Source organism: Arvicanthis niloticus, chromosome 15 (assembly GCF_011762505.2).
Source record: "Arvicanthis niloticus isolate mArvNil1 chromosome 15, mArvNil1.pat.X, whole genome shotgun sequence".
Lineage (NCBI taxonomy): Eukaryota > Metazoa > Chordata > Mammalia > Rodentia > Muridae > Arvicanthis > Arvicanthis niloticus.
The window spans coordinates 56,824,243-56,836,818 of NC_047672.1; the positions used below are offsets into that span (position 1 = coordinate 56,824,243).

General features: G+C 48.5%; 1 protein-coding gene across 1 annotated transcript; it reads left to right on the forward strand.

Annotated features, from left to right (window-relative positions):
• Positions 1 to 839: 839 nt before the first annotated feature.
• Positions 840 to 6,694, forward strand: LOC117721029 (uncharacterized). Its single transcript, XM_034519716.2, is given in 2 exon segments — positions 840 to 3,488; positions 3,491 to 6,694. Coding segments are annotated over 2 exon segments (5,154 nt in total). The 5' UTR covers positions 840 to 1,405; the 3' UTR covers positions 6,562 to 6,694.
• The last annotated feature ends 5,882 nt before the right edge of the window (positions 6,695 to 12,576 follow it).

Genomic DNA, 12,576 nt, shown 5'->3' on the forward strand with positions numbered 1-12,576 from the left:
GCTTTGAACCTTAAATTTAAATTGTAAACCTTAAAAGACACATGTTGTATCTTTTCTCTATAAACATAGGCAAATCAAAAAACCAATCTTTAACGATGTAAGCAATCTATTTTCTCTCAAATCAACACCAAGTGGATTACCTTTATGTTATAAAGTTTGCTGCCACTAAAAGAAAATTTTATGGGTCCCATGAATTATAGATTCTTTTTCCCTAGCCTGAGTAGCTAAAGTTGCCCCTCTGGTTTGCCAACCAGAGGCCAGTTAATCCGTAAACAAAGAATGCAGAGTTACAGGACAATGGGCTACGGAGGCATCCCAGGAATGCATCCCAGGAATGAAGATCCTGATAAGGAACTGCTCCCCGCCCCCATGGACCGGTTTGGCCAGATGTTCAAATTGGAAAACAACCAATCGTATGCACCCGCGCGAAAGTTTCTCCTTTTCCCCACTCCGAGCTTATATAAACCCTAAACCCTGGAGCCACGAGGTCGATGCCCCTGTCTCCCACATTGAGACACGTGTCGGCCCGGAACGTTCCGCCATTAAACTACCTCGTGTTCTTGCATCAAGTTGGTCTTCCGTGTGTCCTTTGGGTGCGCGCCATCCCGTGACTCGAGTGGGGTTCCCCTTTGGGGGCTTCCCGAGCCTTACATCTTGGTGCATTGGCCGGGAAACTCGTCCGGGGTTTGCGTGATCACCTAGGACCTCTGAAGACCTCTTGGAGGTGGGTTTAAGTCTGTGTCTGTGTGTCTGTGAGTGAGGTGTATTTGAGTGCGGTGTTTGGATGTGGATTCTGGTTTCTGGCTCTGGTATAGGTTCTGACAGCTGCCGTTGTGAGACCGTGAGGTCCAATGGCCTGAGGCTGAAAAATCTGGGAGACGTCCCAAGTGGTAGGGAGTCAGGATAGCCTGACTGCCCATTTTTTTGAATGAAGGAGACGAAGCACTCCTCCTATAGGGGAAGGTAAGAGGACCTGCCCCATCGGAACTTGCATTTGGCTGACTATATAAGACTAAACGTGGGCGAGTGTGTTTGGCGGTGATAGGGTCTTGTGTTCCTATCCTGTTTTTGTGATAGGGTTTTGCGTTCTTATTTGTTTTTGTGCTAGGGTCTTGTGTTCTTATCCTGTTTTTGTGATAGGGTTTTGCGTTCTTATTTGTTTTTGTGCTAGGGTCTTGTGTTCTTATCCTGTTTTTGTGATAGGGTTTTGCGTTCTTATTTGTTTTTGTGCTAGGGTCTTGTGTTCTTATCCAGTTTTTGTGATAGGGTTTTGCATTCTTATTTGTTTTTGTGCTAGGGTCTTGTGTTCTTATCCTGTTTTTGTGATAGGGTTTTGTGTTCTTACCCTGTTTTTGTGCTAGGGTCTTGTGTTCCTATCCGGATTTTGCGTTTTCTGGTGGACGAGATGGGACAGGCTGTGACAACCCCCTTGTCTTTGTCTATGGACCATTGGTCGGATGTTAGGGACAGAGGACGCTTATTGTCAGTAGTTGTAAAAAAGGGGCCTTGGCGGATCCTTTGCACCTCTAAGTGGCCAACTTTCAATGTGGGATGGCCACCTCGAGGGACTTTTGATTTACCCACCATTAGAGCCGTTAGGGCAGTTGTTTTTCAGGAAGGATCAGGGTCGCATCCAGATCATCAACCATATATCACCGTGTGGGAAAACTTGGCTCGATATCCACCCCCGTGGGTCGAGCCTTTCCTCCCACCTCGCCAACCAAGCTCCCGGGTCTTGGCTGTGCGAGAGGGCTCCACAGAAGGAAGACCGAAACCACGTCAGAATGAAGGCGAGCCCAGCACCCCGCCGGTGTCCATTTCAAAGATATACCCTGATATAGAAGAACCCCCTGAATGGCCCACTCCCCTGCCCCCACCTTACCCCTCAGCTCCCCAACCTGCAGCCCTGCCCTCAGCCCCCGAACTGGCCCCAGCCTCCGGGGCCACAGGGGGGCCCTCAGCAGGTACTAGGAGCCGACGTGGAGCCACTCCTGTAGGACCTGACTCCACCGTGGCGCTGCCCCTTAGGGCCGTTGGGCCGCCCCCAACTGGCGAGAATGAGCTGCAGCTCCTGCAGTATTGGCCTTTTTCCTCCTCTGATCTCTATAATTGGAAAGTTAACCATCCCCCTTTTTCAGAAAATCCTGCAGGACTCACAGGCCTGATAGAGTCCCTGATGTTTTCCCACCAACCCACGTGGGATGACTGTCAGCAGCTCCTACAGACACTGTTCACTACCGAAGAGAGGGAGAGGATTCTCCTTGAGGCTCGGAAAAATATCCGAGATAATCAAGGACGCCCCGCCACTCAGGCTGCTATAGACAAGGGGTTTCCCTTGACCCGTCCTCCGTGGGATTACCACACGGCAACAGGTAGGGAACGGCTGTCCATTTACCGCCGGGCTCTCGTGGCTGGTCTCAGGGGTGCAGCGAGAAAACCCACCAATTTGGCAAAGGTAAGAGAGGTTATGCAAGGAGCGACTGAACCCCCCTCTGTGTTCCTAGAGAGGCTCATGGAGGCTTACCGTAGGTACACTCCTTTTGACCCTATGTCAGAGGGGCAGCGAGCTTCTGTAATCATGGCTTTCATTGGGCAGTCCGCCCCGGACATTAGAAGGAGGTTACAGCGTATTGAGGGATTGCAAGATTATACTATCAGAGATGTGGTGAAGGAGGCTGAGAAAGTGTATCATAAGAGAGAGACAGAGGAAGAGAAACAGGAGAGAGAAAAAAAAGAAAGGGCTGAGGATGAAGATAGAAGGGAAAAGAGACAAGAAGAGAACCTAACTAGGATACTGGCCACAGTGGTAGGAGAAGGAAGGCGTCAGGGAACTGGTAGGGCTAGACAGACAGGGAACCTGGGTGACGGCAGAAGGCAGGGGCCAAGGAGACCCAAAAGAGACCAGCTGTTACTAGAGAGAGATCAGTGTGCATACTGCAAAGAGAAGGGCCATTGGGCCCGAGAGTGTCCTAAAAAGAAAGAGACCAAAGTGCTGTCCTTAGATAATGAAGATTAGGGAAGTCGGGGTTCGGTTCCCCTCTCCGAGCCTAGGGTAACTCTGAAAATAGAGGGGACCCCTATAGATTTCTTGGTGGACACGGGAGCAGAATATTCTGTGCTTAAAAAACCTCTGGGAAAGATACAAGATAAAAAGACGCTGGTGATTGGGGCTACAGGACAAAAACCGTATCCGTGGACTACTTCTCGTACAGTGGATCTTGGAAGAAACCAGGTATCTCACTCATTTTTAGTAATACCAGAGTGCCCTACGCCCTTACTGGGCAGAGACTTGTTAACCAAATTAAAGGCCCAGATAAAATTTGCCCCCTCTGGACCGGAACTGTCATGGGGAACTGAGATACCCCAAACGTTAATATTGTCCCTTCAGCTAGAAGAAGAATACCGGCTATACCAAGAGAGAGAGAAGCCCCCCGAGGAGCTTCAGGAATGGTTACTTTGATTTCCTCAGGCGTGGGCTGAGACAGGGGGCACGGAATGGCTAGACAGGCCCCCCCTGTGGTGATTGAGCTCAAGTCTGGAGCCACCCCCATTGGGGTCCGACAGTACCCCATGAGCAAGGAAGCCAGAGAGGGCATACGCCCCCACATTAAGAGACTGTTAGAACAGGGGATTTTAGTCCCTTGCAGGTCCTCTTGGAACACCCCCTTATTGCCAGTAAAAAAACCGGGGACAAACGACTATCGTCCGGTACAGGATCTTAGGGAAGTCAACAAGAGGGTACAAGATGTCCACCCTACAGTGCCCAACCCCTACAACTTGCTCAGTACATTGCCACCCACTCGAACCTGGTATACCGTCTTAGATTTAAAAGATGCCTTCTTCTGTCTGAGGTTACATCCAAACAGCCAGCCCCTGTTTGCTTTCGAGTGGCGGGACCCTGAGAGTGGGAGAACCGGACAACTCACGCGGACAAGGTTACCCCAAGGATTCAAAAACTCCCCAACACTGTTCGATGAAGCTCTACACCGGGACCTTGCCCCCTTCCGCGCTAATAACCCGCAGGTGACTCTTATCATTTATATTGATGACATTTTGCTGGCCACAGAGACCCGAGAAGATTGCGAACTGGGGACTCAGAAGATCCTGGCTGAGTTAGGTGAGTTGGGGTATCGGGTCTCTGCAAAGAAAGCACAGCTATGTCGAACTGAGGTGACATACTTGGGATATACCCTAAAAAATGGACAGCGGTGGCTCACAGAAGCCAGAAAACGAACAGTCACACAAATCCCAACCCCAACCACCCCTCGCCAGGTAAGGGAATTCCTGGGGACCGCGGGATTTTGTAGGCTTTGGATTCCAGGATTCGCCACTTTGGCAGCCCCATTATATCCCTTGACAAAGGAAAAAGGGAAGTTCATCTGGACAAAAGAACACCAGGTGGCTTTCAAAACTCTTAAAAAGACACTGCTACAGGCCCCTGCCCTAGCACTGCCAGATTTAAGCAAGCCTTTTACCCTATATATTGATGAGAGAAAGGGGGTTGCCAGAGGGGTCCTCACCCAAGCTCTAAGACCTTGGAAGCGTCCGGTGGCTTATCTGTCAAAAAAACTAGATCCTGTGGCTAGCGGATGGCCCTCTTGCCTGCGAGCGATAGCTGCAACAGCCACACTGATAAAAGATGCTGATAAGCTAACTCTGGGCCAGAAAGTGACAGTAGTGGCCCCCCATGCTCTCGAAATCATCATCAGACAACCGCCAGACCGCTGGATAACCAACGCTAGAATCACCCATTACCAGAGCTTGTTACTAACAGAGCGAGTGACTTTTGCTCCACCTGCCGTCCTCAACCCCGCTACCCTGCTACCTGAAGCCAATGAGACCCCAGTACATCAGTGTGAGGAGATACTGGCTGAAGAAGCAGGGACCCGGTCAGATTTGACCGACCAGCTGTGGCCTGGGGTGGAGACCTGGTTCACCGACAGAAGTAGCTTCGTGAAAGAAGGTAAGCGAAGGGCTGGGGCAGCGGTAGTAGATGGAAGGACTGTCATTTGGTCTAGCAGCCTGCCGGAAGGAACTTCGGCACAAAAAGCAGAACTTATTGCTCTGATCCAAGCCCTAAAACTGGCAGAAGGGAAGTCTGTAAACATTTATACTGATATCCGATACGCTTTTGCAACAGCCCATGTTCATGGGGCAATTTACAGACAGCGTGGGTTGCTGACGTCTGCTGGCAGAGACATTAAAAATAAAAAGGAGATTCTTGATTTACTAGAGGCTATCCACTTGCCACGAAAGGTGGCAATCATCCACTGCCCAGGACACCAGAAGGGGACTGGCCCTATTGAAAAGGGAAACCAGATGGCAGATCAGATGGCTAAAGAGGCGGCACACGGACCAATGACTCTTATAGCCAAAGTGGGATCCCGCCAGGATGAGAGGGCCCTGGAAAAGAGAGCCCTCACAGAAGAAGAGGGGCTAGAATACCTGACCAGTATGCACCGCCTCACCCACCTGGGGGCCAGAAAAATGATAGAACTATCCAACAAATCCCCTTACCACATTCCTAGGCTCCAAAAGACAGCCGAAGATCTGGTAAGAAACTGCAGGGCGTGTGCCCTCACTAATGCCGGATCCAGCAGGCATAGTGGGGGAAAGCGCCTACGGGGAGATCGACCTGGAACTTATTGGGAGGTCGATTTCACAGAAGTCAAACCTGCCCGATACGGCAACAAATATCTTCTAGTTTTCATAGATGTTTTCTCAGGGTGGGTTGAAGCATTTCCCACTAAGAAAGAAACAGCAAATGTAGTGGCCAAGAAGATACTGGAAGACATCCTTCCCCGATTTGGAGTACCTAAGGTAATTGGGTCAGACAATGGGCCTGCCTTCGTCGCCCAGGTAAGTCAGGGACTGGCCAGACAACTGGGGATAAATTGGAAGTTACATTGTGCTTACCGACCCCAGAGCTCAGGACAGGTAGAAAGAATGAATAGAACTATTAAAGAGACCCTTACAAAATTATCGATTGAGGCTGGCGGGATTGACTGGACAGCCCTTCTCTCCCTAGCCCTGTTCCGGGTCCGGAACACACCCGGACCTTTGGGACTAACACCCTTTGAGATACTGTTTGGTGCACCTCCGCCTCTGTTTGAAACCCTAGATAGTGTGACACGCCCTGATGACAATAATTTTATACCTTCCACCCACTTTTTAGCCCGTTTAAAGGCCCTTGAGACGATCAGGAGAGATATTTGGGAACAGCTGAAAGACACTTACACCGCCGGAGATCCTGCAGTTCCCCATCAGTTTGAGATTGGAGACACCGTCCTGGTGCGGAGACACTGGGCGGGAAATCTCGAGCCGCGCTGGAAAGGACCCTACCTGGTACTGTTGACAACTCCAACCGCCATTAAGGTGGAAGGGATCCCCACCTGGGTTCATGCTTCACATGTCAAAAGGGCCCCTCCTGAAACTAGTCCAGATGAGTGGATTTTGGAAAAGACTAATAATCCTCTTAAGTTGCGTTTATGTCGTAAACGCAACCCTGAGTCAGGACAGCAACCCCCATGCCCCGATGCGACAAACCTGGGAGGTGATTAATGAAGAAGAAAACACTGTGTGGTCAATTTCTGCTATACATCCTCCATGGACTTGGTGGCCAGATCTTACGCCTGATATTTGTAAGTTAGCAGCCGGATTGCTTACCTGGGATCTTCCAGACCACACAGACCTAACTAAAGCACCCACTGAAAGACAGTGTGTTCCTAACGGGATAGGAGGCACACTTGGGTGCTCAGGACAATTCTACCGGGCTAATCTCCGGTCCTCAGGATTTTATGTTTGCCCTGGTCAGGGCCACAATCGGAAGCTCCGACACAAGTGTGGGGGGACCTCTGATTTTTATTGCGCTACATGGGGATGTGAAACTACCGGTGAGGCCTACTGGAATCCTACTTCCACATGGGACTTGATTACGGTAAAGAGGAACAGCAGCTATGATAAGTCCAACCAAGGAGAGAGAGATAGTTCTAAATATCCTGAGAATGGGTGTGGATTTGAAAATAGTCCCAATGGAGCCTGTAAAAACAGCTACTGCAACCCCATAGTTATAAGATTCACTGATGCAGGGAAACGAGACCATCGGAGTTGGCTTAAGGGAAACAACTGGGGATTGCGTATAGATGCTGCTGGAAAAGACCCTGGGTTAATTTTTAAAATTAAGTTGACCCTAGAAACCCCCTCTCCAACACCTATGGGACCTAACAAAGTCCTTCTTGCTTAGGGGCCCCCTCCAAAGTCCCTTACTCAAACACCAGTGCAACCTGCGCCAGTGACTGCTGGTCCTTATTATTTTACCCCCTCACAAGGCCCCAAGATCTTGACCACACCACCCGATCCTTCGACAGGACAGAGACTATTTAATTTGGTCGTTGGAGCCTTCCACGCTCTAAATAATACAAGCCCAGACTCTACTGAATCTTGCTGGCTATGTTTAGCAATAACACCCCCATACTATGAGGGAATCGCCATGAACGGTGCCTTTAATAACAGCACTTCCCATCACTCCTGCACTTGGGGAACTGAGAGAAAACTAACTCTAACTGAAGTATCCGGGTCAGGTTCAGGACTCTGCCTAGGTACCCCACCTGCCTCCCACAGACATCTGTGTAATCAGACAGTCTCTCGTCCTAAAACATCTATTACCTATTATTTGGTACCAGGGCCCAACCGTTGGTGGGCTTGCAGTACAGGACTCACCCCTTGTGTGTCTACAAGTGTATTCGAACCAACTACAGACTTTTGTGTGCTTGTGCAGCTGGTACCCAGAATTTATTATCATGCTGTGGGTAGTTTCGAAGATAAATTCGATATTAGGCCAAAGATATACAAGAGAGAGCCAGTTTCCCTCACTTTAGCCATCTTACTGGGTGCAGGCATTACTGCTGGCATAGGAACAGGAGCTGCCGCACTGGCCACCAGCCAGCAAGGCCTTAATGCTCTCAGTACTGCTATTGATGAAGACCTAAAAATACTAGAAAAATCTGTTTCCAACTTAGAAAAATCTTTATCATCGCTAACAGAAGTAGTGCTCCAAAACAGACGAGGGCTCGATTTGTTGTTTTTAAAAGATAGTGGACTGTGTGCAGCCCTTAAAGAAGAGTGTTGCTTTTATGCTGACCATACTGGAGTAGTCAGAGACTCGATGCAGAGGCTTAGAGAAAGACTAGATAAGAGACAAAAAGATCGAGATGCCCAACAGGGCTGGTTCGAGTCCTGGTTCTCACGATCTCCCTGGATGACTACCTTATTTTCTGCCTTAGCTGGACCGGTGATGATAATTTGCTTAATTTTGATTTTCGGCCCATGTGTGATAAATAGAGTTATGACCATCGTCAAAAATAGAGTTGATGCTGTCCAATTAATGGTGTTGAGACTACAGTGCCAACCACAGGAAGATCCTGATAAGGTAGAAAATGATTTTTAGAGCCTAGGCTAGAGATTTTAAGGTTAAAATTATTCAGGAGAGGGAGAGGGAAAATAAAAGAAAATTTTATGGGTCCCATGAATTATAGATTCTTTTTCCCTAGCCTGAGTAGCTAAAGTTGCCCCTCTGGTTTGCCAACCAGAGGCCAGTTAATCCGTAAACAAAGAATGCAGAGTTACAGGACAATGGGCTACGGAGGCATCCCAGGAATGCATCCCAGGAATGAAGATCCTGATAAGGAACTGCTCCCCGCCCCCATGGACCGGTTTGGCCAGATGTTCAAATTGGAAAACAACCAATCGTATGCACCCGCGCGAAAGTTTCTCCTTTTCCCCACTCCGAGCTTATATAAACCCTAAACCCTGGAGCCACGAGGTCGATGCCCCTGTCTCCCACATTGAGACACGTGTCGGCCCGGAACGTTCCGCCATTAAACTACCTCGTGTTCTTGCATCAAGTTGGTCTTCCGTGTGTCCTTTGGGTGCGCGCCATCCCGTGACTTGAGTGGGGTTCCCCTTTGGGGGCTTCCCGAGCCTTACACCACAAAACAAAGTGTAAAGTCTAATGGAAAACTTGTAGCATTTATGACCCAGGCTTTTGGCGGATCCGCCTGAGGCCAGGGCAACCAAGTAACTCTCAATAACTTTGAACTAGGCAGTACTTCAGCATTTGAATATACTGGCAAGAGAACAGTTTAAGATCTGACTATGGCCCACAGTGGTATACTTATCACCAACTCAGAACCGTAATCTTGCAACCTAGCTTCATTCTTCACAATCTGCACCAGCCGCATAGGGACCCAAATTGAATTGTTTTCACCTGTGGAATAAGCACAAACAGCCCCCCTCCCTGGGCCACAGCAGGCCCTTAGCCAATCTTGTAGTCTCTTGTTCTTACAAGGGACAATGGCTGCACAGCACCCAGCCATGACATCCTCAAAGATCATCTGTTCCATCACTGGCATTGCTTGCTCTGAGCTCTCGGGACACTCCCTGTGTGCCCGCTGCGCTTCCCAGGGCAGACTATCTCCCTCCTCTGTCTGCCTTTCCCGCTACGCTCTCTTGCTCTGCCTTGTTGCAAGCTGCTGCAGGTAGCAGAGCGCAGACGCCTCTGCAACCGGTCTGACCCAGGCCCCATCGCAGGGACTCTGTTCCCACAGCCCAAGGCGAGAAGCACAGCAGGGGACCCTCCAGCCCGAGTGAGCCGCTGGCACCGGCCAAGGTCGGTGGGGCTGGGCTGAGTGACTTAAGATCTTTCTTAGTCTTATCTCAGAACGGCTATCCTTTGCACAAGCGGCTACTTCCTCCTCTATGCTCTCCTCCTCAGAGCTGCCCAGTTCTATGGAGTCAGGCTCCTTAATGAAGTACAGGGGGGTCCTTTTGACCTCTGTTCTCTCTCCACCATCCGGTGGAGGGTCCTCAAGCTTAATGGACTCTGCAGTAGCCCTTTTTCCTTTTGAGTACTCTATCTCTCCAGGCTCTTTGGCCTGACCTCCAGGCTCCTTGGCCTGACCTCCAGGCTCCTTGGCCTGATGACGGCTAACACTAACACACTCTGGTTCTGATAGCCTGGAGCTGACCTCTCTTGAAACCTCTTGACTTGCCTTAATAGCTGAAAGCAACGCAATCAAGAAGCTAGCTATTGCTTCCGTGGCAATGGGTGAATATCCCCCCGAAACGAAGGTTTCTACCCCAAGCATACCTTCCAAAGGTGTACCTCATATCCTGTAGTTTTTTAACCCGCCCCAAAACTTGGGGGGTCTTCCGCGGTGCCTTGAAATTCCAGGGTTTCGGCTCCAGTTGAAACTAGAGCCACCAAAATCCCTTTTCGCCCGCAAATAAGGACAGGGAGGTGGTAATCGGGTGTACTGCCACGAGGACCTTTTATTACTCCACACGATAAAGCGGAAAGACGGAAGAAACCGGAAGAGGCTCATTTAAATACACCCTAGAGTGACATATTCACTTCTGAATGGCTGTTCACTCACCACCCAATATTACGCCTCGGGATAGGCCAGTGACTTGGCGCTCTTTCTGCCTAGCAGCTGAGCAGAATAATTGTTTACTGCTGGGGAAACATGAGGCCAGCCCCATCTTGGAAAATGCACGTGTGTAGCCACTGAAACAGCGGCTCACTACACTCAACCAAGGTATTTCATGAGCTTTTTATCTGCATTGATGTTCTCAGTGATGCCTATGTATGTGTTTGTGTGTGTGTGTGTGTGTGTGGATGCATTCCTGACATTGTGCACATTGTTTGCACACTTAGAATTATGTGTGCATTAATGAAAATACATTAAAATTGGAATCCATGGAGGATGCTGGGTTTGTGGGGTAGCCAAGAGGTTAGAGTGACTTGAAAGCACCTATGAAGATTCTCCTTTTGTTGTAGGTTACATCTCAAATACAATTGGGTTCTTTATTTTATTGCTTTTCTCCTGTAGCCCCCAGACTAGGGGTCAACCTACTACATTGTGAAAGCTAGGCAAACACTCCACCTCTAAATTACATTCCAGGTCTGGAAACCAATTCATCTTCTATAACAATTACAGGGTAGGCTGGATGAAGATACTCAGATGACACTGTTGCCATCTCAAGACTGCTTCATGAGAATGGCTTACCAAATGCTTTCAAGATTGGGAATATTTAGCTAGGTGGGAGAGAATATAACAAACCTCAGTCCACATTGTACATTAAGGACAGGTTAGTCTGATAAAGGCTGACATTAGCTATTGACTCATGTCATGTGTGCCAGTAGAAAACTTCAGGTTAATGTATGCATCTGGTAGGATTTACCAAACACACCACTCACTGTTGTGAGGGCACAGATGTGAGTGCCAAGTCCTCTCAAGGTACTAGGATATCCAAGGGGACCCCACAAATACAACAGTAACATGGGAATGTTCTAAATCTCATCTCACCTATCCTCTAGAGTGCTGCTGCTGATGGCTTCAATGTCAGGATCAGCTCATAAGAAGCCGAAGACCTATGAGAGACAGGAACCAAAGCTGCTTCCCTGATGCTCTGGCTGCTGAGCTTTTACATGATCTGCTTTACAGTGACTATCTGTGGAATACTTCCTTAACACTTTAACTCTCTGACTGATCTCCAGTCTCCATCAGTCACTTCCATTCCACATATCATATATCACATAACAGTCACCTGGAAGGAGCCTCAATGGACTCCCAGATCTGTCTGCTACGACAAAAGAGCAGCTTAAACTGTCCCTCCAAGGCTCCACCCTTGCACATGTTCATCTCCATCAGAAACATGTGGTCACAGCTGCACACTCCATTGACTGTGGCTGCTCTTGAGCTTCCTCCACAAAGTGCGTAGATTAAGATACTTTTCTTGTTATCAAGACAAATTCATTGTCCCTGCACTTCCTACATGAGGCTACCCTCAGTTCTCAGTTTTAAGTATAAGCATTATCTACATTGTCCTCCTACATTAGAGGTGAAAGATCTGCTCTAAAATTAAAAATAAGGGATGCTGGAGCATGATCCTGAACACACAAAGAGCATTGGGCACAACAGAGACCTGCATAAATACCTGGAAGCCTCAACAAAGACCATGAGCAGCTCAAGCACCTGTACCTACACATCTACCTACATTTCCCCCTTGACTGGATGTGATCCAGTCCACCTAACACACCACATGCCCTAGGAGGAAAGGAACCAACTGCAGGAAGTATGGGGATGGCCCACAGCTTAGAGCATCTGCTGTTCTCTCAAAAGACTCACATGGTGCCTAACAATCATCTACAACATGGCTATTATACCTTCTTCTGGCCTTTGAGGGAACTAGACTCAGGAGGGACTGCAGACATACAGTAGAAAAGAGAACCATTCACATAGATAATAAAAGTAAATCTAAACAATACTAACAAAACCCAGCAAATGTATGTTCAAGAACAATAGCATCTATCAAAAGTTGTTTCAGAGCATGACATAGAAGGTCATTTTATCTGTTGTGTGGTCATCACTGATGATGTTTTGCAAGAAAAGCTGAGGCACATACTTCTGGGATTCCTGATTTATTGTATCCTCCTTTGTGAATGTTGTTATTTCCTCAGCAGCTGTAGAGCAATGCCAGTATATTACATAATATCTGGCTCACCTGGTCAGTAGA